The 27,132-nt window shown below is 46.2% G+C and overlaps 3 protein-coding genes and 1 long non-coding RNA gene across 8 annotated transcripts; 2 read left to right on the top strand and 2 right to left on the bottom strand.

The window, feature by feature from the left end:
* Positions 1–360: 360 nt before the first annotated feature.
* On the bottom strand, positions 361–17,952 carry zdhhc3a (zinc finger DHHC-type palmitoyltransferase 3a). Of its 3 annotated transcripts, none has more exons than XM_049025830.1 (7): positions 17,540–17,951; positions 13,596–13,921; positions 12,651–12,775; positions 10,797–10,893; positions 10,559–10,640; positions 7,661–7,791; positions 361–1,490 (listed from the first exon to the last, which is right to left on the bottom strand). In XM_049025830.1, the coding sequence occupies exons 2-7, from the start codon at positions 13,896–13,898 to the stop codon at positions 1,278–1,280; spliced, it is 951 nt and encodes a 316-aa protein (XP_048881787.1). In that variant the 5' UTR covers positions 13,899–13,921; positions 17,540–17,951; the 3' UTR covers positions 361–1,277. The 3 variants fall into 3 exon arrangements, with proteins under 3 accessions (XP_048881787.1, XP_048881786.1, XP_048881788.1); XM_049025829.1 differs by having other exon boundaries at positions 13,596–13,924; positions 17,540–17,949; XM_049025831.1 differs by lacking the exon at positions 361–1,490 and adding an exon at positions 2,500–4,382 and having other exon boundaries at positions 13,596–13,924; positions 17,540–17,952.
* On the bottom strand, positions 10,900–12,644 carry LOC125749015 (uncharacterized). Its single transcript, XR_007399726.1, has 3 exons — positions 12,201–12,644; positions 11,823–12,037; positions 10,900–11,772 (listed from the first exon to the last, which is right to left on the bottom strand). It is a non-coding gene; the product is annotated as an uncharacterized LOC125749015 (long non-coding RNA).
* Positions 17,953–19,392: 1,440 nt separating the features above from the next.
* On the top strand, positions 19,393–22,459 carry exosc7 (exosome component 7). Its single transcript, XM_049025833.1, has 8 exons — positions 19,393–19,523; positions 19,868–19,969; positions 20,157–20,251; positions 21,064–21,229; positions 21,517–21,587; positions 21,691–21,814; positions 22,047–22,202; positions 22,288–22,459. The coding sequence occupies exons 1-8, from the start codon at positions 19,467–19,469 to the stop codon at positions 22,390–22,392; spliced, it is 876 nt and encodes a 291-aa protein (XP_048881790.1). The 5' UTR covers positions 19,393–19,466; the 3' UTR covers positions 22,393–22,459.
* Positions 22,460–23,686: 1,227 nt separating this feature from the next.
* On the top strand, positions 23,687–26,787 carry LOC125749032 (tetranectin-like). 3 transcript variants are annotated; one of them, XM_049025865.1, is made up of 3 exons: positions 23,687–24,422; positions 25,002–25,097; positions 25,649–26,787. In XM_049025865.1, the coding sequence occupies exons 1-3, from the start codon at positions 24,326–24,328 to the stop codon at positions 26,047–26,049; spliced, it is 594 nt and encodes a 197-aa protein (XP_048881822.1). In that variant the 5' UTR covers positions 23,687–24,325; the 3' UTR covers positions 26,050–26,787. The 3 variants fall into 3 exon arrangements, with proteins under 3 accessions (XP_048881822.1, XP_048881821.1, XP_048881823.1); XM_049025864.1 differs by having other exon boundaries at positions 23,700–24,422; positions 24,999–25,097; XM_049025866.1 differs by having other exon boundaries at positions 24,289–24,422; positions 24,959–25,097.
* Positions 26,788–27,132: the final 345 nt, after the last annotated feature.

Here is a 27,132-nt window from a genome sequence, read left to right as displayed (position 1 = left end):
CCCAGGGGGCAGATGGGAACCGACTTGCTATTATTGGCCCTCACTGAGAGCCCTTTGCTCTCATTGGTCCTCAGTAGGAGCCCCTTTGCTCATATTGATTCTCATTGGTTCTTGGCTTTGGGTGGCAGCTGTAAGTAACCTCTCATCTTTGCTGCCTCCCATGGGAGTAATTAGGGATGCAGGAAACCTGTGTTAATCCCTCAGGATTAACCCCACAGTCTCTGCTCTGTGCTGTAGCCCCCACCACAACATAGCTCCCTCTAGAGGCAAGCACTGAGGACTGCTCACCAGTGAGGTCCTAGCAGACTGAAACGGACGCTCAGCAGCTCTTTAGACAAAGGCACACATTGGGGAGGGGGGTGATAAAAATGGTAAACTTTATTGAGGTGTTATCAACTTCAGCAGACAGGGTACACAGTGTCCGGAGTTACCAGATCCAGTTGTCTTTGTCACACAAAAAAAGCTTCCATTTGTAATGCCAGTTCCGCCCATGTGACCTACACACCTGTAGCACCTCCCCAGAACAGACCTTATGCTGGTCCATGCCTCTTTCTGTAGCAGCATGTAGTGAAACGCTGATATGGTGATTAATCCATTTAAGGGTGTATAAAAGGTACATGCGTCAAAGGTAGATGCGTCTAAGCTGGATGATAAAGGCACTGCACCTGTGTCCCTTTACCTGCTCACACCCTGACACTGACCCATCGGGGCCAAGTTAACATTCATGGGAGATCCACTTCACAAAAAAATGTACTGAGGGTAGAATGAAAGATGATTGGTTTAGAGATATAACCAATCAGATTGCAGAGGAGGTGGGTCCAAGCAACTAAAGGAGGCGGGACCAAGCCATCTGATTGGCTGAGAGAGACAACCAGTCATTTTTCGTTCTCTCCTCAAAACATTTTTGTGTATGTAAAACTCCCACGAGCCAGGTTAAATGCTGGTTATTAACGGCACAAGGCACATGGTCTGTCTTTGCCACATTGCAAATAAATACAAACTATTTTATACATGCATGCGTTCTGGAGCATTAGCTTGGACAGCACTGAAGCAGCTCTGCTGTCACCTGGATGGGAAATTAATACACTCGCTTCCGGTGGGTGCTGCCCATCCAGTTATCGTTAGTGTGAGTGAATCTTTAATGAGATTCGACTTTGCAGTCCAGAATGTGGCTCTACAATGAGCAACGTTGGATCTGCACGAGTCAAAAAGTGAAATCGAAGTTACAAATCAGAGCCACCATCCCCAAACCGTGGAAGGCTGGCGGCATCCCCGCCTCAGTACTCCAGTGGGATCTCGATGACGTCCTCTTCGATGATGGTCCCGGTGGGTGCGGCATGGACACGGGGGGAGGGCCTCTTTCGGCAGCGGAGCTCAGAGAAGGGGCTGAACCAGGAAAGGGACAGGGCCCCCCCGAAAGCCTCCTCCATGCCCTCCCAGCACGACACCTTCTCCCAGGTTGGGGTCTGCCCCTTCAGGCGCTCAATAGCCTGCCACAGAAACACACCCCCACCACCTCGTGAGCCACAGAGTGCAGGCCAACATCTCAACAAAGGCCCCCATAGGGCGTCCTTTTGAAAACCTGTCTGAAAATGCTATCACGACTGCAGCAACTCAGCAGTGATCAATTTATTATCAAAAGGAGAATTCAGGGTGAGACTACAAAAAAAAAAAACTGTTATACAGCCATTTGTAATCGTGTTTAATTTACAGTTTTTTTGTTTTATAAAGGTGATAACTTCAGACATAATTACATTTCAAACTCCTTTCAAAATATTCCAAATAATTTCTCGTTACAATGCAGAAACATTTAGCAAATCCTACAATTCCACAGACCCCATAAAGGCATTTATTACAAAGGATACTTGGGTAAAAGGAAATTATACTGTAAGGAGGAGGTAAGGAGTTGCTATCCTGCTTGGAAAAAAAAATTGCATGCAGGTAAAAATAGAATGATGTGGAAAAACATGACCTTTTGCTAACCACATATTCTGCAGCCTACCGTTCTACTTCAAAAACATGGCAATCCATGCAACATGCCTGTCATCTCTCATTCTAGAACATTCCACTAGCATGCGCGCATCATATACTAAAACAGCGGGATTCTTAAAATCGGACAAATATCTAACCGGCTATAGCTAAATGCAGCTACATTGTAGCATTTCCACTACTTAGGCTGGATCTTACCTCCTGCATCTTACCACTTTGGGGTGTGATGTAACGTTAATCACCAGGGCTACTGTGCTTTAGCAAGGGCGCAGCAACAATTGATAGTGTCACTTTAAAGGGAGGGAGGGAGGGGTGACAAGCTATTACTTAAATAATTAACAAAGGGAGGAAGAGAGCAGGTTAACGTAACGGTTATGGTTACGATGACGTGGAGGCGCACCTGTTATACTGGAGATGAAACGATTAGTTCATTACTGGAGCTAAAATTGCACGCTGAGAAGCAGAGACTCAGTCAGGGAATTTCTGGGAAAGGATGGAAGGAGACGGGGCTGAAAAAAGAAGTTTATTGCATTTTCTTTCGAAGTGAAAGGCAGCAAATGGCACAATATGCTTGCCTCGGAAAGACATCCGGATGAGTATATTGTATTTAAACCTCGTTCCTGAATGGAATTCCCTTATGAGAGAGCTGGACTCCTAGCCTGTGTAGGCGGGCAGGCAACCTCTAAGCGTTTCTTTTGCCAGCTGTAAGTGGGCATCCATGGTACGAGAAAAAGATATCTATTAGGGGACAAATGTTGGCATGTTTCCAAAAAAATGAAGGCGACGAATATTTGGCCACCCAGTTTTCTTCGTTTCACAAAGCCAGCCAATCAGGGCAGGTATTTTAATTATGACGGTTCCCTTCACACCAGTCACAACTTCTTGGGGGCAGTATGTGCCCCCCTGTGACGAGTGCCCTGCCAAGCCGATTACTGTCTATACACAATGCAAGTGACACATTGTTATAACAGAGAGCAAATAAAACCACCTAGGACAACAGAACATTTCTGCACTGGCAGCCATCCCGTGGCAGTCCTGCAGGAGGTGCTGATGAGTCAGCTGTACGCTTGACAGCGAACGTGGCACAATTCACAAAGTGTCTCACCACGTCTGATCGCTGCACAATTCCCGTTTCGGAAAATTAATGAATAAAAGCAAAACAAAAAAAATTGGCAACTCTTGTTCAGTTCGTGAATTCAAGCTCTTCTTATGAGTTCAGTATTTTCCCCAACTATGGAAAAAAGTTCAAGATTCATTGTGGTAATTCTGCAACTCAGTTCATCATTGAGTACTGTTTTCATGGCACACTGTAGCTTGCACAGGTCAGACCAGCGGTGTGTTCACAGACTTTAGCAGAAGTCGCCGGCACGGAGAGCCAAAGCACACGCAACAACCCATTCATTCATGGGCTCTATGAGTGGGGGAGGGGCGAGCTGGAACAGGAACCAAGGAAGAGATCGTGGCGGTCATATGACGAGGACTCTATGCATAGAGCGGATCCACGTTCACATATACACACCAAGAAAGTTCTAGTTGCACTTCACCACCTGTCACATGGTAGGACCAAATTTCAAGACCCAGATTGAAGGGAGGTCATGAAGCTCTGCAATCTAATCAGCCAGAACTAAAAAAAAATAAATACATCAATGAGTGCAAGTTGCTACACTGATTGGCAAATGGTGAAAGCACAACACCCAATCATTAGTAAGTCCAGACCAGTCCCACCAATAAGCAGAGAGAGCATGCATATAAGCCGTGGCAACATGGTGTGTGCTTTGAATCAACCAGCCAAGTATTTTGGGTTCTCAGTTCTGGCTCTGATATCACATTTCCAGTGAGCAGAGACCTCGCCGTGCTCTCATGAGCTTTCTCACAATCAAATTACACACTGCTGTCACAATCAGAGAGGGCCCGTGCTCTGACATCCGTTCAATCAAGGGTTTGAGCGACACCAGTGTGAGAGAGAGGAAGTGCCGTAATTAACACAGTACACAGACAGACAAGTAAACAAAATATTGAAAGGTTAATACTCTGCATCGATTGTTTACAGAGGAAAAAAAAAATAAAGCACAGATTAAAAAAGATGAGAAGAAGAGTTTGAGTGTAGGTTATAATCCAGGTCGGCATCGCCCTCAACAGCGCCCTCATGAGTCTGTATCTGAGTACGGGGAACTGGGGCAAGGGGCAACGCGGTCGGGTGACTGGGGCGGGCTTGGCTGAGCCGGCTCTGCCCTTCAGACCACATACTGATACGGATCGGCCTTCCCGTGGTCAGGTGTCGCGAACGGGCTAAGCCAGCCTATCGAGAAGGGGTGACCAAACACCACCTTCATGTTCATCCACTTAGTCTTTTTAGTCCATCTTCTCTCTTCCTTTTTCAACTGCTCTATGCCCTGAAAATAACGAGAGACAACCAAGACTTCAGTATGGAAGGGTCAGAGAACAATAAGCAATAATCACCGTGTCACTCTCACTACAACGCTAAGAACTTCCACCTTCCGAACCCCGCGACTCTCTGAAGGCTTTGCCTCAGGCTCCGCCACAAGCCTCATGCCAGCTTGTATGCCATTTTAAAAATTACGTTTTCAACTGAAGCATCAAAAAGACTGTGGAAAAGGCTTTGAACTGCATTGTTTTAATTCTGAATTTCCCTAGGAGTCACACAGCTAGGAATCTATGGGTGTGATGATGTCAATCATTAATATTCATTATCTCAACCCAGCAGGGTGTCGTTGACCCACTAAAATTGCTCATGAGTGTTTTACTTAAATTTTTTTTTAAAAAAAGTGTGAAAACAAAATGAAAAACGATTGGTTTAGAGAGAGAACCAATCAAATTGTCCAGGAGGTGGGTCAAAGCAACTAAAGGAGGTGCTTAGGCCCACCTCCTTAACAATCTAAATGTCTGAACCAATCATTTCTGTTGTGCCCTCAGAACATTTTTGTGTAAGTAAAACTCCCATGAGCATTAAAATGAGTCCTAATCTTAATGTCAAAAAAGCAGGATTTGTATTTTTAAAAGGAGCTGTTGTGTGAAACGATGATCACACCGTTCATGCTTTCGGCCGGTTGTTCATCATGTATTCTATAGCATGACATAACTTCAAGAATCTTAAACCTTTGTGTCTCATTGCGCAGGTGCTTTCAATAAGCAAGAGACATATACTGTATGATTCCAGGTGAACCAAATCAACTATTCATCTGGGGAGTGGTTACAGAATTACGTGAAATATACGACAGATCGACACCCTCAGCAAAGCTGTGATAATGACAAGCCCATGACTTTAACTGAAGGGTCAATGTGGGCAGGCCAAACAAACCAACCAATGCCGATTGGTGAAATATTCGGGGACATGACGTAGTTAAAAATAAATGCTTAAGTCCGCAATCCGTGTCTGATCCAGTGCTCGCACCAGGGCGCTATTTGAAAGTTCTGTTGCACCAAGGTCCAATGCCGACCCCTGTGTGAGAGTTAGCCAAGTAGCAGGAGGCAGGAGACAGAAAAAAAAACAGAGAGAGAGTGAGCAGGGGGTTAGGAAGGGTTTTATTCATAAACAGGCACTCGCAGGGCCTCTCTATGAGGTTACGATGATGTCACCGTGCATAGAACATCCAAGGCACTTACCCCTCCCCCCAGTGCTTGCAGAAGGTATCATGTATCACGGTATCATGAACACAAACATCGACAGAGTGGGAATGTACATAAACATAATAGTCTGCTTTATTCTCAACAGTTCTCTAGTCAAATTAGTGTCTTTGCTGTTACGAAAAGGATCCCGAGTATCGGTCAAGTACACTCAACTGTTGGTTTAAATATATAAATTGACTTTAAATGGAATTCTTCTCTAAAGCCTGATCACACATTCTCAGAGAAATGGAGCAAATACAGAGCTTGAAGTAACAAACATTCCATGCGACGAAGAGGCAAAGCTCACGATTTACGTCCGCGCACTATATGGTCCGATACTTGGAATGCGACCTGGCTGCTCACGCTACACGAGCAATATGAACACGTCAGGCTCCCGCACCTGGAGCTGTGAACGTCGAAAAAGAAGCAGACGAAGAAGAACCTGCGACAGTGACGATGCTCATCACAGCGAAATGCACCTCTTTGGTCATTTGTGCAATTTTCTGCTCAGAAAAATCTAAAATTACACTGCAGATAGCCTGATACCTACACAGAACTTGTAATGCAAACAATAACATGCCTGCTTCTTCTTGCTTGCTTGCTCGTTCAAACGTTCAGGTCAGTTATGTTGTGCTTACTCAAGTGCAATTTATCACAGTCCTTAAATCTCAATATTGTCCCAAGGACAGGCTTTCTGTTACATAAGAACATAAGAACATAAGAACTATACAAACGAGAGGAGGCCATTCGGCCCATCAAGCTCGCTTGGGGAGAACTAAACTAATAGCTCAGAGTCGTTGAAATCTTATCTAGCTCTGATTTAAAGGAACCCAAGGAAATTCTTACATTCTTACAATACGGTTTCTGGCAACAGGCAAGTGTGCGCACATATCTAATCTCATCTCTCAGTACTTCAGTTCTCTGTTCGCACGTGTGCAGTGAGGACAACCCACTCAGGTTGAAGCGAGTCGGCTCGTGGATCTGCTTCCACGGTGCGATGTCCCCACGACGGGCGACCAAACTTTCAAACAGGTTAGATTTTCTCGCGATCGTCCGATTGACGGTCGCACGGTGAATCGGTGCTCCTTACATCCTGTACACTATACGATATACGACGCACAATCAAGCTGAAAATCGGCCCGACTCCAGGAATTATCACACTGGTGAAAAATCGGCTCAAAACGGGCTGAGAAATCGCACAGTGTATGTCCAGCTTAAAGGACTCAGCCTTCTCCCTCAACAATTACGTTTTTGGAAGTTCGACCAGAGCTGAAATGCCTACATTCTCTGGGTCCAGACTGCACAAACCCCATGACTGAAATGCTTTCGTTTACGGCTCAGACAATCACGCTGTCCAAAGGAGCACACCTGCTGAATCCTGCGTGATACCTACACTAAAGCTTAATTCAAAAGGAACATCCATGTCTTCAGAAACACAAAGAATTAGCAGTACTGGAAATTTATACAAAGATCCATCGAGGGAGAACAGCAGAACCTGGACAGACACTCTCAGTCACACAAGGACACAAAGGCACGTATGACCCTTATTAAACCCCAGCACAGACACAGCTAGACACCACCTCAGCATGCCAGCCACAGCTAACCTCCCGTATCCACCGCCAGCTGCTCAGAACCACCAAATGTAATAAAGAATCTTTTACTCTCAATTCAACTTTATGTTAGGCTTCTGCCAGTGATTTCATGCTCCACTCTGCTGCCACCTCACACCGGGCTGCCGCCTTGTCTACTTTGAACTGATGGCACCAAACGCAGATGAGCCAACCGGACTCGCCTGAAGTTCAGAGCAGCCGAGGTGGCAGGACCAAGCACAGGTTCAGCCACAATTTCCGCATTAAATTCGGTTCGCTGGTACACTCTCTGCGAGACGTTAAGAAGAGCACTGTTCCTCACCCAACTGGCGCAGCGCCACAGCGTGGCAGCAAGTGGAATTGCCTTGTGTCACCTTAGCAGGCTGTGTGGTTAAGGGGCCGGGCATTTCAAAGGGGGTCAGAAGGCAAGGCAGGTCATGCGGGGGATCACTTACGGTTTCGTCGGTACAGATGGAATGCACTTGGGTTCCAAACATCACGGATGTGAATATGAGGAAGAGGAGGCCTTCGAAACACAAGAGGATGAGCAGGATGACAGTTGCTGGAGGCGAAAAGGTGCTACACTCTGGGGAAGGGGGAAAACAGACATTAACACCAGGGGGAGCCAGAGAGCACGTTCAGCCACAGGAACCAGCATCCGTGATCCTGGCTTAACTCTACAGGCCCCACCTTTACTGTAGGCCACTCTGATCACTTCTCACGGAGCAAGCAGGTGCGCTGCTAAACCCTAAAGGGCTGTCTTTGTTGATCTGAGAACAATGACATCAGCAGATGTAGAGCAAGTGGATAAGAATGAACCTGTTTTCAGTATACTGACAAAACTAGAGGTGCACCAATCTGATATTTGGGATCAGTATCGGCACCGACCCATACCTATTATACGGACTGGGTATCAGTCATATGTGACTCATCGCAGGACAGCTTTTCCCCCTATTTCAGATGTGTTTTTCCAGCGTTCAAGCTGAACACTAATGCTGCCTTGTTTTTTTGCTCAGTGCATGTGAGCACAGCGACTCTGATGTCATTTGCATCCCCTTTGCAGTCGGAGCAGCGCAGGAACATCAGATAAGCGGGTGATGATGCTGATGCCGCGTTCCATTTACTGATAGATTGGACAGTATTGTGTGTGCGACCGATTTAATGAGCCACAAATAAGACATTACTGCTAAAAAAAAGTACAAAACTACAACTTTTCACTTCTGTTGATAAATGGCGTAGCCATCTTGAATTCTGAGCTTGGGGTCGTGTCAATTCCTCCAAGTTCACGAGTCGAAATTCCAACTTGAGGAGGCGATCCAGTTGACATTTACTACTAAGGAATTTACAAGTTACGAGCTCAAATGGAACACAGCATGAATGTGACTCGCGTGCTTGCAGAGCAAACTAACATGCAACAGGCCGACTTTACGCCATTTAGTTGTCATAAAAAACTTCCAAACAGTAGCCCAAAAGTGGCAAAAATAATTCATTGTTCTAGACGTAATCGACGATGTGGGATTTAATTGCTTGATTCAACATCTAGAATCAAGGTACAGTTTGCCATCTCAAAAATATATTTCTGAGACAGTTTGCCTGAACTGCACTCTAAAGTGATTGAGCTCATCGAGGAACAAGTTAAAGATGTCAAGTGGATGAGTTTCACTCCACATATTCAGACCTTGGCTGTGTGGCCCATTTCTCTTAAGTTATAACTGAAGCCTGGGTGAAGCCTACAAGCTACAAACTTTCAGAATGTGGCACCACAAGTTGGAAGAACTTCATGGATCAGACACCAGCACTTCAGTCATATACTGGATAACAGAAAAATCCTACCAAACAAAGAGCACCCAATTGTGCGAGACAACAGGACTAATGTGAAAAAAGCAATGGATAGTTTGGGACTCGCTGGCTTGGGATGTTTTGTGCCCTCGCTGCAGCTTGTGATACACGAGGGGCTGCAATTGCAGCGAAGTTTTAGCATTTTATTTGCATCTGCTGTTTTCTTTAAATAGCTCATTTTCACAAATTTTGCTGCAAATGTACAAATACTTCTAGTAGCTGCTTTTTTTTTTTAACGCTTGTCATACATTTATTTTTCATTTGTATTTATGCGTTTTAAAAAAAAGAGCTCTGGTATTGGATTGGTACTTATATCAGCCGATACAATCCTGATACCTGAACAGATGGTATCGGCACTGAAAAAATTGGATCGGTGCAATTGCAAAAAAAGCACATAGGAATACTGAAAGGCCAAAGACCTTCTCAGAATTCATATTATATTTTATTGTCAAAATTCATTTTTAAATTTAAAAAGTTTTAAAAGAATTCTAGCATAAAAATATCTGTAACAGGCACAGATGTACAACAATAATAAACAGCAGTAAAGCATTTACTACTTATGTCAGTGCTTTATAAACACATAGGAATAAAGAATATCATTAATTTCTTTAAGCGCCAAAGAGAGTCACATAAACCCAGCCATCACAGAAAGTTAACGTAGGAATTCACATATTAACTGTGAGGGAAAAAAAGCTAATTTCACACAGGCATTTTGAGGGACTCCTCAGTTCGGGTCCTAATAGCCACTAATGTAAGTTGTGGTTTTTTTTTTTTTTTTTTTTAAACACTACAAGAAAATGCAGCACATACAGTAAAAAAAATACAGTGTTGTAATGTTTCACTTCTCTCTCACGCTAAATTACATTGTTTTCTTTCACCAGTTCTACAGATATCCTATTATGGACATACACAAATGGAGACTGACCGACTTTGTTTCCTGTTCAGTGGTAGTAAAATCGGTCCTACTAACTATAAATGGTTACCTCTGCTCCTGCAGGGGCCTGTATGAGGTGACTTTTCATCACTATGGTGATGGATGTGCATCATTCCATGACTTCAACAGCCAATCATAAAGATAGAAATGGTGTGACAGTCTGGCCCAAGTTCCGACCCCTTAAAGCTCGAGGGGTTGTGTTTACTGGAAAATGGAGTGCATCAGAATTCAAACAAAATCCGTCCCTCAGATACCCCGCCTCACGCAGCTCTGTGCCTCCAGCCACTTAAAATCTCTACGTGCGCTTTTGCGAAGCTGGAAAAAGTAATACTGCATTAAGAATAAGAACATGACTCATATACATGTATCTCTGCTGCAGGGGAAGTCTGCCAATTGAGAACCATTTAAAACAAGGAGCCCCCAGAAAAGTAGGTCGGGAAATGGAACCCAAAACATGGGCTGGGTGGGTGAGGTTGAAGAGGGTCACGGGACGTGGAGGGGGAGGAGGGGGGTCTCACCAAATGGGTGGTGGTTAGAGAAATGGGCCACTGCAGATATGAAAGACAGTGCGATCACTTACTAGTCCAGTCCTCCTCGAAGCAGTAGAGGAAGTGGAAGGCCACCATGACCAGTGAGTGCAGAGAGATCAGAGCGATGTACATCTGGAACACACACACAGAGCACGTGTAAAACCAAAAGGCGGCCAGACGATGGATTTATGGGGTGTGTGCGGTGTTCATCTATAGATAACACTGGTCCATAAGGTTGTATGAGTGTTGGGGGGGGGAGGGGGGTAGCATCTGGCAGGTGACACTCACTGTGAAAAGTACAAAGTACTTCTGGTTGTTCTCGCCCACGCAGTTGTTGACCCAGGGGCAGTGGTGGTCCATCTTCCTTATGCACCGCTTACAGACACTGCGGTGTAGAGGCGGGGGGAGAGACGGGCATGAGGAAGGGGTGGGCACGCCTCACATCACACTGTGAACAAGTTCAGGTCTCACTGGACAAATGTCCCTTACTGGAGAGAAGCAGCTAGTTAGGAGATGATCTGCGCTGGCTTTGTTCCTGATGGGACTGAGTATGGAGAAGGACAACAAAACGTCCAAGTGAGGTGGCAATATGTCTCAGCAATATTATACATAACCATACCATTCATCCATCCACGAAATGGAGGGATTTAAGGGACGTTCCGGCCCTTGCTAATTCTTTCATGTAGCACACTACAGTGATCCAGAGCTGGAAATGCACTGAGGACAGAACTCAATGCAGCCGACACGGGGCAGCTCCGTCACACATTATGCTGCAGTGAGGGCAGACATCCCCCCCCCCCCCCAAACCACAGCCAGCTGCTGAGTCATACCCATCCACACGGGAGAGTGGTGGCAAGCTGCCAGATCCACTGACATCACTGAGGATCTATAATGCAGACCGGCAGTATATGAATGAAAATACACAAGAAGGAAACACACAGCTGTCACTGGGGGGCACGCTGAGGAGCTCAGCCGCACATCTCCACGTGACACGTGAAGCCAGGCAGCTTCTGCAGTATGGGGAGGGGCCCAGCTGCTATGACCCCTCAACCAGTACCGTGCAGTGGTGTGTTTGGTGGGCGGGGCACTAGTGCGGTGTCTAACCTGCAGTGGTGTGTTTGGTGGGCGGGCGGGGCACTAGTGCGGTGTCTTACCTGCAGTGGTGTGTTTGGTGGGCGGGCAGGGCGGGGCACTAGTGCAGTGTCTTACCTGCAGTGGTGTGTTTGGTGGGCGGGCAGGGCGGGGCACTAGTGCGGTGTCTTGCCTGCAGTGGTGTGTTTGGTGGGCGGGCGGGGCACTAGTGCAGTGTCTTACCTGCAGTGGTGTGTTTGGTGGGCGGGCAGGGCGGGGCACTAGTGCGGTGTCTTGCCTGCAGTGGTGTGTTTGGTGGGCGGGCAGGGCGGGGCACTAGTGCGGTGTCTTACCTGCAGTGGTGTGTTTGGTGGGCGGGCAGGGCGGGGCACTAGTGCGGTGTCTTACCTGCAGTGGTGTGTTTGGTGGGCGGGCGGGGCACTAGTGCAGTGTCTTACCTGCAGTGGTGTGTTTGGTGGGCGGGCAGGGCGGGGCACTAGTGTGGTGTCTTACCTGCAGTGGTGTGTTTGGTGGGCGGGCGGGCGGGGCACTAGTGCGGTGTCTTACCTGCAGTGGTGTGTTTGGTGGGCGGGCGGGCGGGGCACTAGTGCGGTGTCTTACCTGCAGTGGTGTGTTTGGTGGGCGGGCGGGGCACTAGTGCAGTGTCTTACCTGCAGTGGTGTGTTTGGTGGGCGGGCGGGGCACTAGTGCAGTGTCTTACCTGCAGTGGTGTGTTTGGTGGGCGGGCGGGGCACTAGTGCAGTGTCTTACCTGCAGTGGTGTGTTTGGTGGGCGGGCGGGGCACTAGTGCAGTGTCTTACCTGCAGTGGTGTGTTTGGTGGGCGGGCGGGGCACTAGTGCAGTGTCTTACCTGCAGTGGTGTGTTTGGTGGGCGGGCGGGGCACTAGTGCAGTGTCTTACCTGCAGTGGTGTGTTTGGTGGGCGGGCGGGGCACTAGTGCAGTGTCTTACCTGCAGTGGTGTGTTTGGTGGGCGGGCGGGGCACTAGTGCAGTGTCTTACCTGCAGTGGTGTGTTTGGTGGGCGGGCGGGGCACTAGTGCAGTGTCTTACCTGCAGTGGTGTGCTCTGTCTGGCTTGATGCTACAGCACTTGGGACACTTGTAGACCACCTGGCCGGGTTTCAGCTGCAGGCTCTCGATGAACTCCTTTGTGGCATTCCCCTTCGGCACGGCGCCCTACGGAGAGCAGATCGTGGTGCTCACATCTGCTGACCTAACTGATACACTATGCAGCCAAAGATATATAGCACCCATATTGATTGTTTAATTAAGCTATAACGATTACTGACAATTGAGCATACAGCCATGCAATTTTCTGCAACAAACATTAACAGCGGAATGGGCGGTTGTACAGAAAAGGTTAATGACTTTCCAACAAGTCCGTTTTTCTGCCCTGTTAGAGCTGCCTTGGTCGACCACAAGTGAAGTGGCTGTGAAGTGAAAACATCTGGGAGCAAGTTCAGCCACGAATTCGCAGCCACAAAAGCTCACAGAACGGGACCTGATCACCCAGCATCAATACCCAACCTGAATGGCAGCAAATCCCACCAGCAAGAATAGGAGAGGCTATTACAGCAACAATGGGCCGACCAACTTCAAATTACTTGGTCATATAGAGCAGCATCAGTCCTTTATCCCTATGAAAATGAACTGACACCATTAGGTTTTGAAACCAGAGACACATCTCTTCACACCAACCACACCTCCTTCTACCAAACACACCTTCTTCTACGGCCTGCCTGGCTGGTTTTGGTTAACCTGACAATTACTTTCAGACTCTACACTTTACCATCTGCTTCTGGCAGAAGACAAGACAGTGGACAGGACTGAAAATTAGGAGAGTGAGGGCTAAAGTCATCGTTGGTACCCCACCTACTGCCGAAAATGCCACTGAAACAACTAGGGATTTTAAAAGATAAACTTTTAATAGAAACAAGGCTGGCAAACTGCGAGGTTTGACGAAGATAATCGAGAAGGGATGGACCTTAGGGCTTACCGGGTCAGTGCACATGGCCCTAAAATGGGAGGCCAGAGCGAGGAAGGCCAGGCTGTTGAAGAGGCTCCCGTTGATCAGGCTGTAGGCCAGGCTCTTTGAGGGCAGCAGCATGACAAAAATCACCACGAACTCGGCATAGAAAACCAGCAGCCAGGTGATAATGCTACAGACGATGCCACAGCCATCCCTGATGAACCACATGGCGGCGGGGGGGCCGTGCAGAGGGGGTGGGGCGCACTGCTCGGGCTGGAGAAAGCCGGCCTGCCTCTCGATATCCCTGCAGCGCGAAGTCGGGATCCTCATCCTACCACGGCCGCTCCATGGGCCTGCTGGGAAATCAGAAGCGGGAGGGGTGAGGGAGCAGCGAGAACATGACTCAGCAGTCTGTATGCAAACAACGAGACAAGCAAATATGTCCGTCACCGTGTTTTCTGGCAAAGGATCGCTCTATAACGCGATATCCGCGGAAGCTCACAAGCGCGCGGGAGCGTGTCGGGTGCTGCAATCCGGAACCCGCTCATTTGCTCCATTACGGCCGCCACGCGACCTGCAGTCTCTCTCGGCTGACCGAGCCTCCGGGAAGCACGAGATCCACGGGAACGAGAACCGCGGATTCCTCGCGGCATAAAGCCACCTCGCGCTAAAGAGAATAGGCTGCAAGGGGCTACCATCGATTAACTGCTGTATCAGTTTCCTTAACACAGATGAATGTTCATATTCGAGGTGAAGGGAGCTACAGACAGTTAAGTGACAGGTTTGTCCCTCAATAAGAGAGTGTATGAGAAAAACAGGCATTTTGCAACCTTATTTATGCGGAGATATAAAATTGTATCTAATTGGTCATTTTGAGTTAATCCAAGAAGTATAGTTTGTTTTACAGAGTAGGATTAGTGTATGTCCAACGGCATTGCTAGGAGCTTAAGACGTCAGGGGCGGAGCCTACAGAATCTGTCCAAGGGTCATCATACTGAAATCTCTCTCTGAAGTTACAAAATCATAACACTATGAAGGTTTTGAGAAACGCCAGCCTGTTGAGGCGGATGGAGCACGGTTTTGAAAACATCTGAACTAAACAAATCACCTGCGACTCGTTCGGATTCATTTGGAGCCTCGGCGTTTGTCTATGTACGTCTGCGATTTCTGAAACGGAAGAAATCTGGCTTTGAAAACCGTAACAGATTAGAGGATTTAGCCAACAAAAGAGGAAAGACAGTCTTGGCCAAACTTGATGATGGCTGTGGGCGACCCCCCCCCCCCCCCCCCATCCCCTGTTCAGATGGAAGCCTCACCACGAGCAGCCCCTTCTTCTGATGACCACATGGAAGACCCATCTGACCTGGGTGCTCACTGGCTTCCACCATCATCTGAGAAACTTCCAGATTGCTGGCACAGGCCCCACGCAGCGTTCCCGATTCCTCGTTTGTGTATGCATATGAGCTGGGCCAGCTGCCTCTCTCACGGCACATCATCTGCTCCTCCCCCAAGATCCAAATCAGCAACTCCATACATCCATTTCTTAGAGCCATTTGTCCTACTCAGGGTCATTGGGGGGGACTGGAAAACCTGGAGGAAACCCCCTAACAGCACAGCAAGAACATGCAAGCTCCACACACAAAGGTATGTCGAACCCTGGTCTCAGAGGTATGAGGCAACAATAGAATAGAATAGAATAGAATAGAATAAACCTTTATTATCCCACGAATGAGAAATTTAGGTGTTACAGAGCTCAATGCTAATCACTGTGCCTACATGCTGCACCCAAAGCAGCAAATGTAGAATCGAAAACATTGTAGTTCTACGTGGAGGTTTTGCGTAATTATCAAACACTGCATTCCTTAAAAATAAATAAATGAATACATAAAGGTTGAGGAGTGATGTGTGGAAATAGAGAGGTAGAATATCAGCATGCAAACAAAATATTTACATCTGTCTTCAGATGTAAATAATTTCGTTGTGAGGACACGGAGAGCGATTGGCATCCAGATTCGCAAATCGGTAACTCATACATTAAAAAAGCTTTTTAATTTGGTCGCAAGATCTCAGGGATTGATAAGCAGAGGCTGAAACAAAATAAAAACAGATTAAACCAGAAATCATAGACGCAACCAACAATCATAAAATATACACAGGGAGCCAGGGAAGGGAGTGGAATCCACAAGCCAGAAGGAGTTAAGCCACAGAGCTATTATAGCTGTGCCAATACAAGAATTGGAAATTATACTATGCTAAGGAATCTAACACATAATTACAGTACAATCTTGACTTTTGATGTGTCCACGTATCAGGGATCAGTTTTTGCGAGGAACACGCCCAGAACAGGTGAATACTGTGAGTAACAGCAATGCATAGTGAGAAAAAGTGCAATTCGCCGCTACCTGTCCAACGTGAATGCGAATGGCAACCTGAAAATCAGGATTGGCTTAATCACTCATGCCAACCAGGTATCTGCAGGACGGAGGAGCGGAAAAGATGATGTGAGGGGAATTTCTGTGTCAGCTTTTCCAGATCTCCTCCTGTGCTTGAATAAAATGACCCAGCGTGTCCAGGGTGGTCCCGAGTCCTAAGAAATTCTGACAGACATCGAAGAGCCACTTTTTTTTTTTTCTATTTTTGGGGGGTCCATGGTTGTTGCCATAGCAACAACCACTCAGGGTTTAGCCTCCCAGTTCTGGGGCTTCCCAATGTGAAAAAGAATCTGCAATTAAGCGCTTCAACAGGCATGGTGGTCCTAGGTACCTCTGACCTGGTATTACAGGGCATTCATTAGCAGATCTTTGAACCTCCGTCTACAGGCCAGGTGCCATGGTTTCTTTGGCCGATACCGTGGCGGAGCCCAAGAGTGTCTGAGCCCGGCAGCGAGCGCATTAGATTACTGTCCGCTGGAGCCACCAGGGACGAGTGGTACATCAGCACGACCATCTTTATGGTCAAAAGCTGCAGCCCGCCGCAGTAGGACACTGACCAAAAGTGTCATCCAAAAACAAAAAGATGCTCGGAATGAAATTAAGACATGTAATAGAAATCCTGCAACGGAGGTTAAGCGTAGAGTGGATGAATAAAATATGAGGTGATGGTGCAAGGACCCCCCAAGGAGGCTGCCTTACAACACTGTCCCTGCGCCAGTCCCAGTGTCCTTTACCTGGGATGCCAGCCATGCCTCAGGACGGTCATCCCACACACAAATAAACATCCCCCCAAGTCTGATCACCATTCAACCAGCTAGCTGAAATCAAATAGTTAATAGGGGGAGCTGTAAATAACACCCACTGTAAGCATCCGTGGGTATATTTAAACACCGCCTATAAATGAACAAAACACGCCTTCATTAAACCCCTCAACCTACCTGGGCAATTTCAGGGATGATAACAAAAACTTAAACAAAACAGCTTGCATTGCTTGGCAAGTTTATCGTAGCTAGGACGGCCAAACCCCCATTCTCTTCGATTTGTATAATTGGGATTTCCAGTCAAGTTACGTTGTAACAGACCCGATTATTCAAAACCAATGTAGCGATTTTTAAGAACTCTCGATTAGTTCACTAAGCCGGCGATATCAGGGCTGGTTATTACAACAGTGTGCCATTTTCTAGCCGCCTTTCAAAACTAGCTGCGCCAAGGTTGAAACTGCTTAACATCTGGGAAGCCTGTCGTTTCGCATACCGGAGATCTGAACATCAAGGCGTCTCTTATTTTAAACCCACAGCAGTTAGAGAAACCGAAACCACGCAATAATACGTATGATTTGTTCAGATGCTGCCCGTGTGTTTGTTGGCTCTTTGCAGGACGCAGGGCTGGCAGCAGCATGCGGCGGGACATCACACCTCTCGCCTGGATAGTCAGTCATACCCACCCAGGTAACCAGATAGGGCTCTAAACGTTCAAACTAGCCGATTGCAGGGTTACTGACACACGATCATTCGGGCGCTAAACAATGCGATCGCTCACCATTTTCCCCAGTCGAGAGCCACTTGTCCCTTCAGCGGATGTCTTCAGAGTATTTTCTCCGGGTATATGAATGCATATAATTGTATTTGTCAGACTGATATTTAAGCCCCGATCACTCTGCGTCTGATAAGTCAGCCACACATTAACTGACTCTCTCACCCCCCCAGGTTCGAAGAGCGAGTCACGCCTCCTCTGTCCCCGAGGTGCACGAATGGACCCCCCCGATAAACCAAACAAACTGGAGCAAACCTCCCTCTGGTATGTTTCCCTTTTTTTAAAATAAAGACATCAGAAAAGGCATCCGATCCTGGTGCCCCCGGCTCTTCGCCTTATTCCAATGTCTGGCAAACCGCCCCAGCCGATCGGGAACCAGGAAGTCAGACGCCTTCCAGAGGCAAGACTTCCTGCGACCATGCTTTCAGAGGATATCCCTGAAAAAACGCCAGGACCGTTTGTGTAGCTGTTAAACCACTACACAACATCAGATGACCTGGTTCAACCGAATTTACTACCATTTGTTGGAAAAAAAAAAACAATCGTATGTACTTGTGTTTTTTGTACATTTAAACTCCCATTTGGGTTGGATTCACGTACTATTTAGGTTAAATATCGTCTTTATTTCGATGGATAACCCTGTAACGACCATGTCCTACATCAGACCTGGGCAAAAAGCTGGCCAGATGCGACCCACGAAGTATTTTTACTGACCGCTAATCATTAAAGTGAAGAAAAAGGGGGTAAAGTTTTATGTTCAAGTGTCATGAAATATAATTGCTACTTGCATACTGTCACCCAAAAAATGAGCCTCACCAAAAAAAGAATAATGCTTCTATTGTAGCTTAATTTCGTAGGACATGAATATAATAATTTAAAAATCGCCCCTGGCTAATTTTGGGTTTTGCTCTCCCCAGAAGAAACTTGCATGTCTAGGCCTATCCTATATGAATCCAAGCAGGCGATTTAATTATAACAATGATATTTACCACATCTAACAGAAAAATAAGTATCTGAAGAGCGTATTGCTTTTTATTCCCCATACTGTTACAGATCAACATTTTAGATCCTATGCTTAAGAGCGAGAAAGAGAAAATGCAGCAAAAATATAGGCCTGAACAATGTAAGTTGTATCTTATAGTGGCATTACTATGCAGTGTCATCAACTTTGGTCAGCTGGCTGATGTAAGATTTTCAATTCCACACAAGTCTGCACACACAATTACATAACAGTTTTATTAACTTATAAATAGTCTGCAGGGTTTACCAACTACCCCAACGCGCTTGATATACCTAATTTAAGGTTTATAATGGATAAGGTTTATAGATTTGCCGTAAGATTTCTTGCATGAGCGTGAGAATCTGAAAGCGTGAGCGTCACGCCAGATGCGTGAGAGTTGGCAACCATGACTATGGCATTTTGGTAGTATTTTAACTGAATTTCACTGGATTTATGAAAAGCACACAAACGATTTGTGTATATAGACATTAGGTTTCCAACAGATGGAGATTTATCTGCCTCTCCAAATTATAACTAATCATTGCAAAAGGAGAAACTGAGGATCAGTCCATGAAGGTGTTGGTATCTGAGTGATATCCATCAGCTGGAATTATAATTTTAGTAGTTCCTTTAACTGCATAAATTCATATACACGAATGTTGGCCCCCAGTACCCTACGTCAAAAAATATTCTAGACTCGCCAATGGCATACACTTCATCAGTCTTTTTGTATATTCTTTACTATATTTTTACTGTTTATGTAAAGGACTTGGACTCGATATATTTACAGACTGACACATAAAGAGACGACTACACGCGGCACACAAAGCAAACCGTCACCAGTTTTTAACGAATCGGATCGTCTTTGACTGTGGCAGCGCGTCGCAGTTCGATGACGTCACGCCCAGCGCGGTCTCGGCATCCTTTCCTGAAATGGCTGCTGTACAAGTATGCGAAGCCGAAAAGGTTTACATAATGCACGGGGTGCGGGTAAGTTAATTTCTTTTTTATTTATTTTACTCTTTACTTACTTTACTTCAATAAGTCTAATTGTTTTACACAGATAAACTGTTAATCATCAGGTATACTTGAGTTTATTAAGAGGCATGTGTCTAGTAAGGAGGAGGGGGTGTTTTGTATATGATGTACAAGTTGTCTTACCTTTGGGGTTGAAGTCTGAGTCTGCATTTTTTAGTCTACTACTCGTGTTTTTTGGTGTACAATTAACCCTCGGGTTCGACGTACAGTTCACCCTTGCTTTTCATGTGGTTAAAATGGTTATTACAGTGTGTTTACTGTGTGTAACTGCGGTTGTCCTTGTTATTCTGCATCAGGATGACCTGCGGGTCGATGGACGGGGATGTGAGGATTACCGGCACATGGAGATTGAAACTGACGTGGTGTCAAACACAGATGGGTCTGCCAGAGTTAAACTGGTAAAACTACCCGTCCTGTATTTAATCTGTTTCGCAGTGAGTTTTCGAGGTTGGATGTCCAGTTTAGAAAGGTTCATAGCACAGTTATGTTTAAATAAGTAGAGTTCATTACGCATCATACATGAAATAAAAAAAAATTGTCGTGAAAGTGAAGGCTTATTTAATAGATATTCTCATTTTCCCTCAGGGGTATACAGATGTTCTCGTCGGAATTAAAGCAGAGATTGGAAAACCTAAGCCAGCGGCACCAGATGAAGGCTATCTGGAGTTTTTTGTCGACTGGTAGGCAATATATGTGTACTCTATGGAAAACGGATTCTCCCACCAGTCTTTTTATCGTTTCATTACTTAAGCAGACACTAGATGGCAGTCAAGAACGCATATTAAGGCTTGTGTTTAATTCCCCATCATGGTTGGCACGTGCAGATAAATATGGATTAATGTAGGTTAAGGGGAGGCGCCAGCCATGTAGTGGGCTGGGTCTCCAGATTTACAATCTGTACATGGTTAGTTTACATGTAATTATTCCTGCAAGAAATACCTGATTTTTCACAGAATATTGGAACCACCACCCCCCCCCCCCAGCCGGTCCATGTTTTTGCTCTCTGCCAGACAGTTCATATTTTTGTTCCCTTCCATTGGGTTGGGAAACTCTCTCCTAAGTGATGCTGCAGGGGAAGGTGCATTTGCAAAGAATAGTACATTTAAAATCATCCTGCTGAGATCCCCACAAACCATATACTGACAGCACTGCCCCAGGACGTGCAGCAGATTGTTCAGAAAACAGAACATTGTTGACAGGTCCTAAACAACTACAGGAAGTGAGACTGTACATAGCATATTGGCACATGCACGTGCAGCACAGATGTACATAGCATATTGGCACATGCACGTGCAGCACAGATGTACATAGCATATCGGCACATGTTCCACAAGCAGAATTACAGAAGCTAACAATAGTATTTGAAATATTATTAGAGAATTGAATGCATGATATTTTACATTTGTATTGTTAAGTGTGGTTTATAACTTGAGGCAGAAAAAAACGTGCTGGAAAGTGAGAGAATGCCCATTTCCCTGATCACCGAGGGCAGCTCGGCGAATGCGACCCCAGAATTCGAGGGCCGAGGAGGGGAGGAGCTGGGCTCCGAGCTGAGCAGCACCCTCTACAAGGTGTTCAACAACGTGAACAGTCTGGAGCTGCAAGCGCTCTGCATCGCCCCCCGGGAGCACTGCTGGGTGCTCTATGTGGACGTGCTGGTGAGTGGCAGGCCGAGCAGCCGCCTGAAAGCCTTACTCACAATGCAGTGCTCAATTCCGCTTGACAGCTTAACTGCATTTGGGATAAACCTTTTAGAAACACTGATCAAAGGCCACAGTTTTCAGTTTTAAACTGAAGTCTTAGGTCTATTTTTAGTGTGTGAGCTTTTTTGTAGCTGCGTTAGCAGTCATAGTCAAACCTGAGTTGAGATTACAAAAGTTTGGGGGGGGGGGGGGGGGGGGACACTCAGGTTCTGAAATATTGTACATTTTCTCTCTTGCTCCAGCTGCTTCAGTGTGACGGCAACCTGTTTGACGCCATCTCCATGGCGATCAAGGCAGCGCTCTTCAACACGCGGTGAGTGTGGATCCAAGGTCATGGGCGGTATTGGATCGGGATTGTCGGTGCCATGGTGCCGGGGCAGCGGTTACCGGACTGTGGGTTCCGTCTTCCCGAACAGAATCCCCAAAGTGAACATCACGGAGGGCGAGGAGGGCGGAGCAGAGCTGGAGCTGTCAGACGACCCGTACGACTGCGTGAGGCTGAACGTGGAGAACGTGCCGTGCATCGTGACACTGTGCAAGGTGAGGTGCACACCCCCACCCCCCTTTCCGGGGGCCTGACGTTCAGAATATTCCTTTAACGAGTAAACGAGTAGAAAATTGAGTATGAAGGGTCCAGAAGTTTCTAAGGGGAAGATTAAATGGAGCTCAGTTTTTTTGGTTACATTCGATCGGACTCAGTTCCTCTTCGCTCTGGTCGCTCCCAGTACTGCTGCTGCTGGTCCAGGTGCAAATAACTCGTTTGCCGCCCCAGATCGGCCACAGACATGTGGTGGACGCCACGCTCCAGGAGAAGGCCTGCTCTGTGGCCAGCTTGCTGGTCTCTGTCACGCACAAGGGCACCATCACCTGTGTTAGGAAGGTGGGAGGAGGGAGCCTGGACCCTGAGAGCATCTTTGAAATGACAGAGGTGAGCGGGGTGGGGGCAGGGGTGGGGGCAGGGCTGCAGCACCTCACTGGCTACTGCCCGACGCTCACTGGGCGTGTCTCCACAGACGGGCAAGAGGGTAGGGAAAGCCCTACATGCCCCACTGATGACGCTTCTGCGAGATGAGGAGACCCAGGGCAAGCAGAGGCAGAGAGTGGGCTTCCTGGGATAATCAGCCACCTCCCCCCCCCCCTCCCCTCCACACCACGTGAACATTTCTAATAAAAAGTTTTTGTAAAGATCGTGCTTCTTATTCATTCTTCATTTAGTAGCTTGCTTGGTATCATCTCTCTGCATCTGGTCAACATCTACACATCGAGAAAGGAAGGCAGGTGGATCTATACCCTGCCCAAGATTTGGCTATGAAGAAGGACGTCGGTCTAGGACGTCGTGTAAAGGCACAGACCGCTTACAGACCGCCTCTCTGTGGATGATCGATCACTTTGACGGTTCGTCTCAGGGAAATCAGTGGAGGGATTTATAAATTGTAATAAATACAGACTTTTATTAAAGACGCAGCGCACATACGATGGAGTGGAATCGCGATTGAAATGACAGATGCTGCTCAGAAAGGAAAAATAAAAACGGATGAACTGGAGTCTTCAGAGAAACCAGACGACAAAACCAGGCTTGGAGCAAACGCCCACATGCTGTGTCTCCTCTGAATCTCTACAGCTGCTCTATTTCTTCACTCTGGGAGGAAATAGACCCCACTACCTAATGTTACATGTAATGTCCTTTATTGTGGGGGGTTTATGGATGACAAAAGGCCGAACAACTTTGGTCCAGTATGAAAAATGCCCTTACAGAAGATAAGGAACTCGGTTACACTTCCGAAAACACTCAAAATGAGGACCGATGCTCAATCGGTTTTTGTTGTCCAGTGCTCTAGCAGTCAGCTGAGATGTAAGGCTGTCCTCGTATGCTCTCCCAAAAAGAAAAGCATTACATAAGAGAGAGATTTAATAAATATGTGGTCATTCTAGAAGCTTCTATATACAGAGGCATTGGTCATGTTTGGGGGTTTGGGATTCAAGACTGAGTGAGTAGAGTGCTTTCAGATGTGGCTGTGTATCACGCAAGAATAGGAACTTTTTAGGACACTTGGTGGTACCGTAATATTTCATTGTTTGGCCTCTGGCATTGCCTACAAATACGTCTCTACCGGCTGCCTTTGCGCGCATGTACCGAGCAGACGCACGGGACCCGTTATGCAACGTGCCCCTTCCCAAACAGACATGCTGAAACTAAGCAGATGTGAGTCTGGGACCGCTTTCATTGCGTAACCCTGCAGGCTAAAATCATAATGCGAATTTAATGTACGTGCAGTTAAACGATTAATACTATAAGCTCTTTTACATATGTATTTTTTGTTGATATCATAGATAAATCAGAATATAAGTATCCGTCAGCAGATCACCAAGTGTTTTGTTAATCAATGCTTGGAAAACTGTGGTATTTAAAATTAAATGTTGTAATTTTCTCTACTCCCTAGACGAGCCGATATGAAAATGTGGTGGTTCAGTGGCTCGCTGTAAAATGCTGTTTATGCAATGCGTTGTCAGCCCCAAGGAATTTAGTAATACGCAATGCATGTGGACCAAAAGCCCGTCCAGCATATGAAAACCAAAGAACGAAGATTAAAACGACATCAGAACTAATCTGCAACCGGTTAACGCTAAGCATAATAAAGAATGATTGATTGGAACAATTAGTAACGAAAGCCCTTGACTTTTTAAAGCATGCTGTTTATAAATGCGTAAAATCAAGGGCCAGTTTACATATGCATAATCATGAAATCTATCATAGCAATTGGGTACACCAAGAACGTCTAAACATATAAATTCTTGTTGCACTTCGTGATCAAATAAATAGTTATGAGGCTACAATTTCCAAATCAATTTGGGTAAACGCCGAACATGACTTATAGTTCTTATAGTTTTCCTCTCTTCTATTCTTCAAGCCTGCGTGTTGGGGCGCACACACTTGACTCTTTGTTTTCTCCCTCCCTCCCTCGCCTTTGAGCGCATCTTGCATTGCAGCGTTTAACACTCCGTGATCTGAGGTCTGCCCCAGAAAGGGTGCGCTCACCCGCAGGCGCCGCCATGCATTACAGAGGAGTGCGCGTTTTGCTCTGTCTTCTGTTTCTTGCCCATCACTCCTTCCAGGAGACCCCTTCCAAGAAAAAGAGCGGAAAGAAAGGTAAGATCCTGCAAAACTACAGAGCATTTTTGATACGCGATTCTTCTTTATGACATGCTGTGCAACAACTTTACGTGGTTATATCGCTGTTAGTAGTCTTTCCCCAAATGGAATTCATTCTGAAAAGATTTTTGTGTAAAATAATTTAAAGTACCAAAAAATAAAAACAAAGAAAAGTATTTATAGCAAGCGCGCAGACATGTGCTCGTCCTCCAAAGTATGTTTTGCGCTGCATGTTTTTAGTTGTACGTGATGCGTGAAGAGATACGAACACATACGCGGTCTGATGTTTAAAACCTCACCAAAATATTTGCTAAAATGTCAAAACACAGTTTCAAAAAAGGTTAAAAAGTTCCACTAGCAGCTGCAAACTTGAGATCCAGCCATTCACTGATAAAGTAGTCTGTGAGTCTTTGATTTGAGTTGATTCTTGGGGCAGTCCTGACAAGGTGCCCACAGATTGCCGCAGAATCATGAAATGAGGCTCTTCAGACAGATGGACACCAGATTAGAGGATGTGTTTGCTGGTTTTAAAGATCCTCACTCCTCACCTTCTCATGCACCTCCATCGCCCAGAAGGCGGGAACACGGCTGCCATTGAGGAGCTGAAGAAGCAGGTGGAGGACATCATGCAGGACGTGCGGCTGCTGAAGGAACAGCAGGCCCTGCAGAGGGGTGAGGGTGGGGGCATGGATGGGGGCACGTGGATGAGGGTGGGGGGGGCATGGGTGTGAGTGTTAGGCCATACTGCTTGAGGGATCTTCACAGCTTTTTCCATGGGAATCAGAAGAAAAATGGTCATTGTATATTATATCGTGCCATATATTATCACCATTTGCATTACATGTATGCTGTTAGGTTCACTGCATTCTGTGCTTCTGCTTTCTGTTGCCTTCTCTGTCGTGCCTCGTGGGACGCGGACGGATCGGCTCTGAAGTTCGGGGAATGTTTCCCATCAGACATCAGGTCCCGTGGAGGGTGGGGAGGGGGGGATTTTACGGTGTGCATGAGGACAACAGATGGGGTAGAGCAATAAATCAGGTAGATCTGTGACCTTTCCTATCCTTTCAAGTCATCTGAAATATAGCAGAGGGCAGTGTGGTAGATAAACGCCACACTACATATGTAGGGTGCCATTTTGTAAGCCTGCTGGTTTTTCTGATTGTCATGGAAACCATGTATTGAGCTCACGTGATGTCATTTCCTCACTCCTCCGCCCCGGCCAGTTTGCCTGAAGGGAACCAAAATCGACGACAAATGCTTCCTAGCAGTGAGCACGAAGAAGAGCTACCATGTGGCCAACGAGGACTGCATGGCCATGGGGGGCACCCTCAGCACCCCCGTGACGGGCGACGAGAATGACCAGCTATACGAGTATGTGCGACGTCGCATGGGACCTGAGGTGCAGGTGTGGCTGGGCATCAATGACATGGTCTCCGAGGGCCACTGGGTGGACATGTCGGGCTCCAGCGTGCGCTACAAGAACTGGGAGACGGAGATCACCCGGCAGCCGGACGGCGGCCGCACGCACAACTGCGCCGTGCTCTCCACCACGGCCAACGGCAAGTGGTTCGACGAGAGCTGCAAGGTGGAGAAGGCCTTCGTCTGCGAGTTCAATATCGTTTGAGCCGCCGGCGTGCTCCTCTCACCCTATTGGTGCATGTGACCCAAATATCTTGTTTGATTGGAGGATTGAGATCGCCTAAAAACATACATTTCATCACTCTAGTTTTTACTATTCATTTAATCATAGGAGTATGTAAAAATAAGATTCTCTTCTAGAAATCAGGCAGCTCTCCTACTCAACCAGATAATAAGCATGTTACGATTCTTTCGCAATACCAGACTCCATCGTCATGGTGCTCAATGAAAACGAATGAAATTCGTTCAATTACATTTTTCCCAAACCACCTTAAATCTGACAAGTTACCCCGATAAGCCAGTAACCCCGCTTCGTAGTACAGGCCACAAGTCATTAAAGAAATTTTTTTGGATCGTTATATAATCGTACAGTGGAAAATATGATCAATAATAATTAATTTACTTAAAGTGATTTGCCTCATGTCACTTTACTTAAATCACTTAAGTAACACTTGACCTGTAACTTTTGTGGTAACATCTGCTAACTCAAATTGTGAGAGTGAGAAAGTGAGAGGTTAATTCACAGAAATCATTTTAATCAGTCCTACATTCTTGGCTTTTGTGCAATGATTTATTTATATATCTGTTACTTTGTTAAAGCAGTTATTTTCCAACGATTATTTCAGATAGCTGGCTTTTGCATTGTTTTAATCAAGAAGTCTAAACTGATATAACCAAAGAAAAGTACTCTAAAAAATATTTCAATAAAACGCTAAAAAAAAAAAAAAAATCTTGATTGTTCTCTTTTGCTCATGTGATGCCGGGGGAACACTGTAGGTAAGAGAAGGTTTTGCTGGTTGACAGAGCTTTAACTACTGACCAATGGGACGGATGGTGTTTATTTATTGTGACCAATGGGATGTAAGGAATGGGTTGCCAGCGCTTTACCAATCAATGGGAGAGATAGTGATTTTTTTCAGTGTGACAAATGGGATGTTAGGTAGTGGCTGCGTGAAGCTCCTCCTGGACACTCCACACTCAATCTCACACTCACACTCAACATTAATCTCTTTATACAAAAAGGAGGCATGCAAGTACATTTGCTGTAATTTGCGGAATACATTCATTC

Source organism: Brienomyrus brachyistius, chromosome 9, assembly GCF_023856365.1.
Source record: "Brienomyrus brachyistius isolate T26 chromosome 9, BBRACH_0.4, whole genome shotgun sequence".
Lineage (NCBI taxonomy): Eukaryota > Metazoa > Chordata > Actinopteri > Osteoglossiformes > Mormyridae > Brienomyrus > Brienomyrus brachyistius.
This window is presented reverse-complemented; position numbering and strand designations above follow the sequence as displayed.